Raw genomic sequence first — 14321 nt, 5'->3', positions numbered from 1 at the left:
AGGGTAGGGAAAGGAGCCTGATCCCATGAGGAGCATCTGTGAGCAGGTAGTGAGAAATATGAGTGCAGGGTGGGTGACAGAAGACCCTGAAAGCCTGGGGGAGGAATTTGGATCTGATGTGCCAGTATTTACTAAAAAAAGTAGTCCTGGAGAGGCACCAATATCTTGTGAAATGCTGCAGTAAGATATTTATTGAACACCTGCTATGCACCAGGCACTGTTCGCTACAAATAGAGCAGTGAACAAAACAGGCAAACCAAACAAAATAGTAAACACACAGGGAGTGCACTTGTATGTTGCATTCTAGTTGAGACAGACATTATGCAAGTAAATGATTCAATTTACAATCTTAAAGAACGAAAAATGCGTGAAAAAAGATACACAGGATTGGAGAATGATCAAGCTATCCAGGGCAGTGTGGTAGTATTAGCACATCAGGGGGATGAGATGGGGAGGATGACAAGACACCGGTGAAGACTGATAAAGTGAGGGAGTCCTAGGTGATAGCCAGCATCCACAGGCCCAGCATCCAACAGCAGGATTGGCACACTCAACTGATGAAAACCTCCTGATCCAGGCCTAGTACATCCGTGTACAAGATACTAGGAATACTGGGTCCAAAGAAGGTGGCCATTGGGATCTGCTCATGTATCAGTTGGAAAAGCGCTCAGTGGATGTGGTGCCTAGATCCAAAGCATGCAGGTGTGACACCCGTGCAGAAGCCCTAATGACCTCTGAGTCCCACAGCCTCCTCTGGGCCCAGGCTCTCACAACAGGTAGCCCCACTTGGGACCCCACACCAAGATCACTGTACAGTGGGAAACTCTGGTGCAGCAGACGTTGGTGTCCAAAAACTGCCTAGGAGTGCTGGGATGCCTCCTGTGTCCCCTTCATCCCCCTATTAACCTGAGCCACAGGACCCATGGCCCTTAATGGAATTTGGAATTGCCCCATCGTTGCTTCCAAGCAGAACATAGCACTTGCTCTCACCACAGTAATAGCAGGATCCCTGGGACACCCGATTCCTTTCCAAACCCCTGAGCCCCTTCTCAACAAGTTCTTCTGTTCATAAACAAGATCAGCTTCGTGGGGATCAAGTGGCTGACTTGGGGGGGTCATCGCATCTGTTCGAGTATGGGTTCTTGGCTTTGCATGTACAGAAACAGACTGGGTGTTCATGGTGGCTGGCCAGAACCCCTCGCTTCAGTACAGAAGCCACGGCAAATGCTGGCTGATTTGCCATAAAGGAAGGCGTGTGCATGAATTTTGGGTTCCAGGTATAGAGCAAATGAGTTTTGCCCATGTGTTTATTTCTGTTGCTGTTCCATCCTCCCTACTTTTTAAGCCTTATCTTTGTAGATTAGAAGCCAAACATTTCAGGAAAAGCACCTAACAGCCAGGTGCCCTGAGGTATATCCACCCCAGATTCCACACCTTGGGGCAAAGTCTCTAAGGCTTGCCTATAATCCTTAAATAGCAGTTTGCAAGCCAGTTTGGGGTTTGCATACCAAAGGGAGCAAACAGGAGCTTTAACTTCTCAAACCATCTTCATAGTACGCTCAACCTCTGCCTTCTGTTTCCAATTCTCCAGAGGGAGAAGGAAAAAAATCTCAACACCAGAAATGGTGCATATAGAAAGCTTGGGACACCAGTTTGCATTTCTTTCATTTTTCTTTTTGTCATTTTGTCTTTTTCTGTTGTTTGTTTGTTTGTTTTAGTTAACATACTGTGCAATATTGGTTTCAGGAATAGAATTCAGTGATTCATCATTTACATACAACACCCAGTGCTCATCCCCTCACACCTCCTTCCATCAACCCTCAGTTTGTTCTCTATCATTGAGTCTCTTGCAGTTTGTATCCCTCTCTCTTCCCCCACTCCCCTTTCCATATGTTCATCTGTTTTGTTTCTTAAGTTCCACATATTAGTGAAATCATATGGCATTTGGCTTTCTCTCATTGGCTTATTTCACTTAGCATAATACATTCTAGCTCCATCTATGCCATTGCAAATGGTAAGATTTCATTCTTTTTGGTAGCTGAGTAATATTCTATTGTGTATATGTGTGTATGTACATACTCAAATACACCCCATCTTCTTTGTCCGTTCATCACTTGGTGGAAATCTGGGCTGTCTCCATAGTTCGGCTATTGCTGATAATGCTGATACAAACATCAGGGTGTATGTACCCCTTCGAATCTGTATTTTTGTATTCTTTGGGTAAATACCTACTAGTGCAATTGCTGGATAACAGGGTAGTTCTATTTTCATTCTTTTGAGGAATCTCCATATTCTCTTTTTTTGCCTTTGATTTTTCATCTTTTCGGTAGCTAGAGCAGTGTAGAAAAGTGACTGGGAACAAAGCATGTGGATGGACTACCCAGCTCTATCTCTTGTTACAGCAGTTCTTTTTTTTTTTTTTTCTTTTTAAGTTTATTTATTTTGAGAAGGAGAGGGAAGGAGAATCCCAATGAGGCCCCGTGCTGTCATCAAGGAGCCCAACACAGGACTCAATCTCATGATCCATGAGGTCATGAGCTGAGCCGAAATCAACAGTTGGACGCTTAATGGACTGAGCCACCCTGGCACCCCGTCACAGAAGTTCTTAAATTTCAGTATGCATGAGAATCCCCTGGCTTCTTACTAAAACACAGACTACTGGTCCTCACTCTCAGCTTCTGATTCAGTATATCTGGGGTGGAGCCCAAGAAAGTGCATATTTAACTAGATGCTGCTGGTCCTGCGGCCACACTTGGAGAATGACTGCCTTCTGAGGTTACCTAAGATTGTGTCCACCTGGGTAAAAGGCTAATCCTACTCGTAGATACCACTTACAGTTGTCAGGGGTGTTAAGTGAATATGCACAAAATGCTTTGAGCTATGAATACTATGCAAACATAGCCAGTCTGGAAATTTTTGCCCATGCTTTTTGTCCCTGTTTTATTTGCTCTGGTTTGTATGTGTTTTGTTTTCGTAATGAGTCACTTAGCAGGAACCTCTTTTCCTCTACTTCGAAGTCAGAGGACATGTGAACTTTGGAGGCCAAATGTTCAACTTGATTTAAGTAACGTACTGTTTTCACCTTGTCCATTATCGAATGCAGGGCTTCGTAGCTGTGTGTCAAGCTGTGTGTGTGTGCAGGTAGTGGGAAGGTGCACAAGTGAAATGGAAGGTTTGGTGTCAGATCTTTGACTCATACTTAGGGAAGGAGGAAGGAATTCATCAGCCTTACAACAGCCTTGCCCACTGAGCTGTTATTCCCACTTCTATATGCGGACACTCTATCAGGCATGCTCCCTCAAGCTCTGACTTGGGTTCAGAGGGTAATTGTAGGGATACACAGAGCAATGCAGAGTCTGGGAAACCAGCAGCTGATTCATCCCTCTGGATACCAGAGCTACGTGGATCATACAGTACATACAAACAAGCCTCATGAAAAACCGGAATGTGGCTCATCATTACAGCCACTCTGCTCCAGTGGCCAGGCCACCCAGGCAGAGTCTGCTTCTCTCTGGGCACGTTCCACTGAGAAGCTCTGAGCAGAGTCAGACAGGATAGCCTTCAAATCGGGTGTCTTGTCTTGGCTCAGTTGGTCATCCCAGGTGGCAGCCTGGGTCTTGCCCCAGGTGTAAACCATAGCAACACAACATTGAAAGAATTGCCTGGGAACGTTTCCCATGGGGGAGGTTGGCTCTGGCCTATCTAGAACTTTCAGGGAGATTAAGGCAGCCTGGAGTCCTCAGAGGAATACAGATTTTGGAATCAGACCTGGGTTAGAACCCTGCCACTTGAATCAGTTTCCTTAACAGTAAGTTGTAGGTACCACCCACCACATGAAAGTGTTGTGAAGTTCAGGTAATAAAGTGCTTAGGGGGTCTGATGCATAGGAGAAAAAAATTATTTGATTTCATCACCCTATCACTCAAACCCTTATCACTCATGGTGTGCCATTGTCAACTCTCGTAGACTCATATGTTAATTTAAGGCTTTTTTTTTTTAAGGCTTTATATGCTATGGAACTATTTCCTTCCATGGTACCTTTTTTTTTTTTTTTTTTTTTGGAGAGTGTACCACCTGAGCAAGGTGGGGGGAGGGGCAGAGGGAGTGAGAAAGGGAATCCCAAGTAGGCTCCATGCATAGCTTGGAGCTTGACCTGGGGCTCAATCCCACAACCCTGGGATCCTGACCTGAGCTGAAATCTAGAGTCAGACACTCCACCGACTGAGCCATCCAGGTGCCCCTCCATGGTACTTTTTAAATGAAAATCTGTTTTACATGGTTGTAGTTTATATAATTTTGTATTCTTATTTCTTTCACATGATAAAATAGTTTTGTTATAAATTCTGTATGTAATTTTAGTGGATTTACATAAAAATACTTACTGAAGTGGCTCAGTCAGTTAAGCGTCCGACTTCGGCTCAGGTCATGATCTCGCAGTTTGTGGGTTCAAGCCCCACATCAGGCTCTGTGCTGACAGCTCAGAGCCTGGAGCCTGCTTTGGATTCTGTGTCTCCCTCACTCTCTGCCCCTCCCCTGCTTGTGCTCTGTCTCTCTCTCTCTCTCTCTCTTTCAAAAATAAATAAACATTAAATTTTTTTTTAAAAACTTAATTTTGAACATCTAACAAAAGAGTATTGGTTGAATAAATGGTAATGTATTCATATGGTAAGATATTAAGCAGCCATTTAAAAAGGAGTATATTTGTTAACATAAAAGCATGTTCATGATTATATGTAAAATGAAATGGTTTTACCTAAAGATCAGGTGGCTTCCAGATCTATCTGGACATTCACTATCTCAGTCTCAACAAGCTTTCACATTTTAATGGGCCTCAGAATCACCAAGGGAGCCTGTTAAATGCAGATTTGGGGCTTTACCCCCTAGAGTTTGATTTAGCAGATGGGGCTCAGGGGTTGGCATTTTTACAAGGATCCACGTGATTCTGATGTGGGTATGACACTCCTCCCATCTCTACCTGTTGAAGCGATACTTAGCTTTCCAAACTTCTCCATCCGCTTTCCCCTGAACACCTGAAGTACTTCTTGGCATTTATTATCTGTTTTCTTGTCTTTGGATCTTTGTGAATCCTTCTAAATTGTAAAACTTTTCCTGATCTTCCAAGCAAACCCAGTGAGACACCTATGTCACACCCCCGGGGTTTGTGTCAAGCTCCCAGTTCCTGAATATAATATAGATCATGAAAATATTTGAATCCAATATTTGAATATTTGAATATTTGAAATCCAAGTTTCGCTTACTCTGTAGTGAGGAGAAAGGCACCAAGCATTTCAGAACTCTTCACATCTGGCATTAGAAAGAATTTGGGGGAATAGGGTAGCCTTTCCAACCTCGATAAGAAAAAAAAATCTTGTTTAAATTACCCTTGTCTTGGCAGTCATACTGTGAAAAGTAAAGTTTGTTCTCTGTCCATTTACTCTGGTCTAAGCCAGAGGTGGCCAGTGCTTGTGGAGAGGGGGTTAAAACCCTTCAAGAAGCTTGTCATTCCAAAAGCATTGCATGAATATCTTCCAGGATCATTGGTTGGTTTTCATTCTCAAACGTGGCGCCACTAAGGTTATTCGAAGTAAATTTCTCATCTTGCAGTTCACTTAGGAGCCATTCATGCTAAAATGGAGACTGAGTTACCCACAAAGTATTTGTTCACTTAGGTTTTTATTGGTTTGATTTCCGTCCTTCCTTAAGCCAATTAGTATTGGCTATCCATGTCAAGTCTGGTTTTGTTGTCTTTCCCTAGCCTTACGTAACAAGCCAGCTGTTGCAAATTGGTTGTGATAGTGTTATCACAATTGGTAAATATTAGGTTGAGATTATTGAATTTTCCCCCTTGCCTAGGAGGGGACTAGGTCATATTCTGTACAAATCTGATTATTCTAGCTTTAAAGGCATTAATAGCCAGGGAAAAGAATTCTCCAGAAGGAACCCTCAAGAACCAGGGTTACTAGCTCACTCAGAACGTTTTTCCTTACTCACATGAAAATATTAACTTTGTAGAAGTGAAACTCCAGATGCCTTAAGAATTCATACCGGGGAATAGAAGCTTCTGAGGTTAATGAAATGGTTCTGATGAGAAATCACTGGATGGCTTATACTTGCCACATGGCAAACTTGGAATCATTCTTCAAAACCCTGTTCAGAAGTCATCTATAAACCCCTAGATCTGTAAAGTTTTTCATGATCCCCTCCTTGGGGAAAATTAACCATTCCTTTTATTCTACAGGCACAACGGTACCTACATACACTTCTGTGGCCATATGCATTACAGTCTAGTGTAATGATGTGTTTGCGCATCACTAGTCTCCATTTAGATCAGAAATTCACTGGGTGTCGAGAGTATAACTTACCTGTACCGTCTGTTCACCTGCCTAAATGGCTGGATACAGTACTACTAAATGAATGAATGTATGAATGAATGAGGATTCTGCACTAAACAGGTGGCATCAGTCAGATACATGGCATTTTGTGGGTGTTTTCTGAGAAATCCTGCAGTTACTGAATTTAAAGCATCATTCTGGCATGAAAAATTTCCTTACAAAATTGTTATAATAAATTATGAATGCTGGAAAAGACAGGCTGAGTATCTGTTTCTCCCTGGATTCCTCATGCCAACGGAGTGTTCCTCAGCCTGTGGGACCCCTGATTTAAGGGACTAGATCTGAAATTCCACAGAAACCTTCACATTAGCCCAAGAGCTGCTGTTACATTCCTTCTCTGGGCTCGTGAATTCTACAGAAGGCTCAGATATCACGGGCATTTGAACTTTGTGTCTATGTGATAGCTTTCGAATATACTCCTCAATTTCTAATTTTAAAGTCTTTGTATTTAAAAGAGCCTGATGACTAAAAGAGATGATTTTAGTCATCTCTTCATCATCTCATCATCAGTTATCATGATGACTGAAAGAGACCTCTTCATTTTACTGATTAGGAAACCAAGCCTCCAGGGAGACGGCCAGTTTTCGTTATTAGAAGGCTCACTGGAATTGAAGTCCAATAGGTCAGGTCTTGGCTCTGGGGCTCAAATCACAGCTTCTCACTGGCTGTGTGATCAGAAGCAGCTTACTTTAATGTTTGGAAGATCAGTTTTCTCACTTGTAAAGTTTGGTTCACGATCCGTCTCAGTGGGTCACGATAAGGGATTACTGAGATAGTGCGTACCGGGGTCCCAGCCGTGATGTCTGCACAGAGCAGATCCTCATTGATCTTTAATCTCTGCCCTTCCTTGCCGGAATCCAGCTCCTCAGGCAGGGTTAGGATTTAGAAGTTTTCCTTGAGGCATCATTAGGATACATTGTTGTTCCCAGTTTACTTGGCAAGACTCAAGCACATAAAGGGCACTCCTTGCCAAGGAGCTGTGTTACATCAGGGTTTGAATACAAGATTCGAGATTTCTTACTTTAAAAACAATATCCCCAAAATAAGTAAATAAATACATACGTACATACATACGTACAATCTCCTTTCTGAGTTCCACGTTTTATTGCTTGTTGCTTTTTTCACTTGTACTGAGAATTAAGGCACCCTCCCAGTCAACCACTGACTGTAATTTAAGTTTGTATAATTATGAAAATTAGCAAGATCCTTTCTAAAAAGCACTAGGGACTCAGAGCAGAGCGTATGAACGTTTTGGAAAAATACGACCTATGTAACCTAATCAGTTTTCGATTTTTAAAAAATCGCGTTCTAAAACAAGAAGTTAAATATCTGTGCTAAATTGAAGGGATCTGGGCTGGTAGGGAACTAAGCATTTTAAGCACGGAGGTGTCAGTCCTATGTGCTCTGGGCATCACGAGACGTGAGTCAGGTGGGAGAAGCCGCAGTTTGCTGTCTTCTCATTCTCCCAGAGTTCATTTGTCATTTTCAAACACAACTTATTTTTCTACCTTTCTCTTCCCTGTAAAGGCAGAAACCTGTGGGTTCTTGTTGTGGGGCGCTTCCCAAAGGAGCATAGAATTGGGATTCCAGAGTTCAAATACGTGGCCAACATGCATGGAGATGAGGTACGTATGTGGCTCAAATATCTGGAAAGTTGCCGGAGGAGCTTCCCCTCGGGTCTCTCGAGTTCCATGTAAATGCTAAGGAAGCAACATAAATTACACCAACGAGTCTGGAAAGGTCTTCCCACAAGGCCTTCTGAGAGAACATAAGGAACCAGGGTCCGACAGCCACCACCACCAGTGCCCTGGGAGGGTACCTGGAGTCAGCTCTGTGCTGGGACTGGAAGAATAACAGAGTCCAAGTTCTGCACTGCCAGCTGGGTCCCTTCTCCTTCGTGGGGTGACTTCTCCCGCCTCCTGACGGGCAGCAAGGTGATGAGCTAAGGAGCTGTATTCTATTTGAATTCAAAACAGTCAGAAGACCCCAAATAGCTATCTAAATTCCTAATATCTATTTTCTGGAAGCTTTTGTCACCTTCTCTTAATCTTCTACTCAGTGTTTTCAATCCTGAAGTTTAGACCATCAAGCTTAGGGTTCTCTCATTCAACAAATGCTCTTAAATTTTATAATCATGCATTGCTTCTTCTCCAGCTTATCAGGGATAAACTCTACTTTTGGTTTTGTTTGATGTCATGTCATTTATTTTGTTTTGCAATTACCCCTACTTGCCAGTCATTCCTGCCAGGCATTTGAGGGTGCTCATCTCCATTTCTTCCCTCCCTTCCTCAGACTATTTTAAGAACATGGCAACTGCAGTATTTTCTGTTCACCAGGCTCCCATACGCTTGGCCAGTCAAGTGGAGGGGAAAGATAGTTCCCAGTCATCAGTCAAGAAAATTTACATAGGAATATGGGTAACACCCTATAAAACATAATTTAACTTTAAGGAACGTCAAAGTAAATGCATAGTGCAATAAGTACAACCTAGTGACTTGTTAAAACGCTTGGGAATTTGCAGTAGTGTGGGTGGCAGGCTCTAATCAGATGCTGGGCTCCTTGTCCTGGCTTAACACCCCCCCCCCCCCCCGCCCCACCCCGACCCCAAGCTCCTTGGGAGCAGGACCCACCTCTCCTGACACACAGAGCCTGCCCTTTTCCGGGCATGCTGCCCGACCTGTCCTGCTGGGAAAAGGTACTTTGCAGCTGGAGCCCAGATGCAAACAAATACTTGCCTCTAAGGAAGGGGTTGGCCTTTGGACCTGATTTGTGAGTAGGTGGAAGGTCAGTCCCCTCATGACTCTTCTGAGTGATCGGGCTGTGCCTGTCAAAGACTCGATGTCGCCGGGAATCTGACCAATACTGTAATAAAACAACTGTTCACTGCAGACCCCAGCCCAGACTTCCCTCTTGTCATCTGGTCTACTGATCAAGATCCCATGGAATCTGTTTTTAGTAAGAGACATACAGCATTCATGAGGTTCAGTAGTTTCTTTATTGAATTCTTGGGGCTTCAGAGGTTGCAGCGTGCTGCTCAGAAATAGTCCTCTGAGCTGAAGCTTTCAAAGAGAAACCAGAGTCCTTTCCCTCACTTGCCTCCGAATTTGCTTATTCCTAACGTGCACTTTCCCAAATTTCTGGCATTTGCTAATATATCCCATCAAATCGGGGCTCTCTGACTCACTCACTCTGATTCTTTGAAGAATGCTGAGGACTGAGACCAAGAAGGGGAAAGGGCCCAGTGTGTTTGGGGGCAGGGACCTGAGGCCCTGTTATCCCCCACATGTCCCAGCTGGTAGCAGTGTCAGGGCAGTGTGGGCCACTGAGGAACTTGTCCTGAAGGTGAGATCTTGTGCCTTGTCCCCTCCTGGTGCATCAGGAGCTGAGGACAGGGATGGCTTCACACAGGAGCTGAGGAGTCTGTGTGAGTAGAGGGTCCAACCACCTTACTCAGCCTTCGTCCTTTCTCAGATCTTTTGGAATTGAAAGAGCATTTTCCAGGACCCACTGTTAAAAAGCAACATGGCTGGGGTGCCTGGGTGGCTCAGTCAGTTAAGCGTCCTACTTTGGCTCAGGTCATGATCTTGTGGTTGGTGAGTTCGAGCCCCGTGTCGGGCTCTGTGCTGACAGCTCAGAGCCTGGAGCCTGCTTCAGATTCTATGTCTCTCTGTCTCTCTCTCTGTCTCTCTCTCTGCCCCTCCCCCACTCATGCTCTGTCTCTCTCTCTCTCAAGAATGAATAAAACATTTTTTAAATGTTTTTTTAAATAACAAAAATAAAAAATAGGGGCGCCTGGGTGGCGCAGTCGGTTAAGCGTCCGACTTCAGCCAGGTCACGATCTCGCGGTCCGTGAGTTCGAGCCCCGCGTCGGGCTCTGGGCTGATGGCTCAGAGCCTGGAGCCTGTTTCCGATTCTGTGTCTCCCTCTCCCTCTGCCCCTCCCCCGTTCATGCTCTGTCTCTCTCTGTCGCAAAAATAAATAAACGTTGGAAAAAAAAAATTAAAAAAAAAATAAAAATAAAAATAAAAAAAATAAAAAATAAAAAGCTACATGGCTAACATTTGAAGGCAATGGTTCTCATCATTAGATGGATTCCTCGCTATTCTGCCACAAATTTTGAGTGCTGACCTCAGGGTGTATGGATCTTCTATAAGAGTCTGTGGGCCTCATGTGGAGAAACCGACAGGGGATATACATGCACTCAGTGGCATGGTGGGCACAATTGACCACACTATTTTTAAAATGTTTCTTCCTGGGTCGCCTGGGTGCCCAGGTCAGTCAGTTAAGCATCTGACTCTTGATTTCGGCTCAGGTCATGATCTCGAGATTCATGGGATGGAGTCCCGAGTCGGGCTTTGCGCTGGCAGTGGGAGAGTCTGCTTGGAATTCTCTCTTCCTCCCTCTCTCTCTTTCTGTCTCTGTCCCTCCGCCGCTTGAGCACACACTCTCTCAAAAAAAATAAATATTTAAAAAATAAATAAAATGTTTCTTTTCTTTCCTGGACCCAACCCCACAGAGGTGTGGGTGTTTTCCTACACTTACACGATGGCTTGATGGTAGTCAGCATCAGCAGCATCCGGGAGACCCAGTCCTGCCGAGCATACCTGCTGTTTTCCCCCCATGAATTTTTACTTTACTTCCTTATGCCTTGTCTTAAAATCCGGTCTTTTTAGGGGTGCCTGGGTGGCTCAGTCGGTTGAGTGACCAACTTCGGCTCAGGTCATGATCTCATGGTTCATGGGTTTAAGCCCTGCGTTAGGCTCTGTGCTGACAGCTCAGAGCCTGGAGCCTGCCTCGGGTTCTGTGTCTCCCTCTCTCTCTGCCCCTCCCCTGCTCATGCTTTGTCTCTCTCTCAAAAATAAACATTAAAAAAAAAAAAGTCCGGTCTTTTAAAAATTAAAAATGATCCGTTGTTATTATAAAATCAATTATGTACATCTTAGAATATAGGTAAACAAAACACTCTATTTGATCATCCAAAAATTAGTACCGTTAATTCCTTACTATTATATCCTTCTAGATGTTTATGTGTGCACGTGTGCGTTTTTATTAAATGAGCTATGCTAATTTGCTATTTGTAACATTTTTACGTTAATACTAGCTACCCTTTCAGGTCAATAAGAGTTTGTCCTGTCTTTAGCATATACCCCACTTTCTAGTTTCTCAAAATGTCCCCCAGATTGTCCTAAGCAGGATCCTGTCCAGGCTCAAGCGTCACCTTTGGTCGGTATATCCCTTGAATCTCTTTTATTCTAGCATTTAAAGGATCTTTTCATTTCTAGACTTAATAAAGAGACCCCACCAATTATCTGTCCTGCAGAATATTCCACATTCTGGATTGTTTGCTTCCTTTCTTGTTATCATCCAACTTGTGCCTCTAGTCCCTCTGTTTCCTTTCAACTGGAAGCTAAATTTAAAGGTTTGCTGTATTTAGGTGAAACTTTTTGGCTAATATACGTTTTAGGAATTGTGAAAATGGGCTAATTTGGTGCTGAGGGTTTGCAAAAAAGCAGACTTTGGTAGCAAAAAAACTTAAGATGGCCCCTTTGCAGTCAAATATTATTATAAAAGAAGTGATGTTAAACCTATACTTGTATAATAGTTTTCTCTTTCTTCAGTCACCCTGCTGTTGTTGGCTCACATCCTTCCGATGACACTGGCTCACTGTGCCATGTTGATCAGACTGGCAAGTTTCCTTCTGCACAGTGCCTTATGAGCAAATAATAATAATAGCTAACATTAACGAGCATGGGCCACACTAAGTGCTTTGAGCGTTTCTGCAGCAGGCATATTGCTTAGTCGCGGTTACCCAGGAGCGAACCAGGTTTGTGCCGGTCATAGGCTGTCCAAATCCGAGCCTGAGCACTGAGCCTTACCCAGCTATGGATCTGCCTCCTTCGCTTTCTCTGCTGCCTTCTATGTGTTCCATTTTTATTGTTTTCATTTTTATGTATAGATCTGTGATCTGTCACAAATTAATTGTGTTTGGATGGTTACCTGGTTGTTGCAGTGCCGTTCAATGAGAAGATTGGGCCTCGTTCATCATGTAGAAGGTGGTGAGCTCTTAGAGTAACCCTGGAATAAATCCAGGTCCTCTCTGTCCCTTTCTTTTTTCTACTCCCTGCTTTCCCCTCCTTGATTGCCGTGGAATCACACGGGGTAGCTAACAGAGAGCCCTTTGATCAGCCTTTGTCACACTTGCCTGTGATGAACCTTTGTCACCTGATGTTCGTGCTCTTTTCAGCACAACACGGGAGAAGTGTTTCTGGTTTCTACCTCTCTCATTTTAATAAGACTAGCAGGTGTCTTCTAGTTCATCCGGGCCCTCCATTTGCACGCACGCTGACCTGTTGCATTATAGAAGCCCCAATTCTAGTTTTGATTTATGCAGGCTCCGAATCGGCCATGCAGACACATCTGAGGTGTAGTGTTTCCCACTGGAAAGGATGATGCTGGAACACACTGAGTGGGCTCCCTACCGTTTCCTTCCTCCACAAATATTGACATTTGAGAATGGGGTCTCCGTCCCCCTTGCCCTTCCCCTCTCTCTGCTGTTAACTGGCTTTGTAGTCATGGTTTTTAAACTTCATAGAAAAAAAAATCTTGGGTAATCTCTACATTGTTAAGACATCTCTGATTCTTCTCTAATGGAAGTATTGAAGTTTGACATGACTGTGTACTGAGAAAGTTGAGTGCCAGTGGTTTTAAGCTAATCCAGTAAATAGGCAAAGTACAGGTCATGGGCTGGGTTCACAAGGTTCCTTGACCTCAGGGCCCATGGTCTTAAGTAGTATGGGGGGTAGGTATTCATTATGTTCTTGTTATGCTTAACTGAATCGCCAATTTGGATTCTTTTTTTTTTTTTTTACCCCCTCTAAGCCCCTACTTCTTAAACATCAGTGAATTATTGTTTACTGTGATGAGTTATTAGGGTATAGACTTTTGAAATAGCCACATCACACTTAGAATTTCGCGTTTGTGTGGCATTAACTTATAGCTTATTGTATTCTAGATATATAAATTGAAAGCAAAAACACTCCCTGGATAACAATGACCGTATTTTTCAACCTAAAAATAAAGGATAATGGATAAATGATTTTCACACACCTTCTAGGCATAGGAGACAGTTTATGAGAGGCCCCTGGGTGGCTCTCAGTCAGTCAAGCGTCCAACGTCGGCTCAGGTCATGATCTCAGTTTGTGAGTTTAGCCCCAGGTGGGGCTCTGTGCTGCCAACTCAGAGCCTGGAGCCTGCTTCGGATTCTGTGGCTCCCCACCCTGCTTGTGCTTGCTCACGCTCTCTCGCTCGTGCACGCCTGCGCTCTCTCTCAAAAATAAGTAAATGTAAAAAAAATAAATAAATAAATAAATAAATAAAAATAAAAAAATAAAAAAGACAGTTTATGGGATGTAGTTTGTATCCCTAGATGTTTGTATTTAGAAGGTATTTTAATGGTTTATATGAACACTAAGACATAATATCTGAATTTTGCATGTGCTGGAAAATCTGGAATGTGTAGCCAACGTGCGGTACAGGTTCCAAATGTACTAAAACAAACAAAAAAATTAAAGCTTGTCCTTCCAGATGCCATTGGCCAAGCTCTTTTTTCCACCATTATCCCAAATGCTAGCAAGATGTTCTCAGTTAATGCAGCGTGGTTTTGGATCATTAATTTTTTCTTTTTGGGGTTAGACAAAATTAATCTTTATTGCAGGTGAAGTGTCTAATTCCTTTTAAGCATGTATTAAATTTGTCCTGTAATTGTCTTTTTTCTCTTCATCTCTACTTTTGGTGAGGCTGGACTAGGGTGACCAGTTATCCAGAGTCCCTGGCATGATCAGAATTGTTAGCCCTCCCCTCTGTAAAAGTCATTCAGTATTGACAATTGTTCAGGGGCACCTGGGTAGCTGAGTCGGTTAAGCAACCAAC

At 43.4% G+C, this 14321-nt stretch overlaps 1 protein-coding gene across 3 annotated transcripts in view; it reads left to right on the top strand.

Annotated features, from left to right (window-relative positions):
* CPM (carboxypeptidase M) overlaps positions 1-14321 on the top strand; it is an 80974-nt gene that overhangs the window by 40101 nt on the left and 26552 nt on the right. For 2 of the 3 annotated variants that reach the window (XM_030323179.2, XM_030323180.1), the window contains exon 3: positions 7920-8017. In XM_030323179.2, the coding sequence (XP_030179039.1) occupies positions 7920-8017 (98 nt within the window). The remainder of the gene's footprint in view (positions 1-7919; positions 8018-14321) is intronic. The other variant, XM_030323177.1, reaches the window with a different exon arrangement.

The sequence above is a fragment of the Lynx canadensis genome, chromosome B4 (genome assembly GCF_007474595.2).
Source record: "Lynx canadensis isolate LIC74 chromosome B4, mLynCan4.pri.v2, whole genome shotgun sequence".
Classification (NCBI taxonomy): Eukaryota; Metazoa; Chordata; class Mammalia; order Carnivora; family Felidae; genus Lynx; species Lynx canadensis.
The sequence above is the reverse complement of the archived record's forward strand: the minus strand, read 5'-3'. Positions and strand labels throughout refer to the sequence as shown.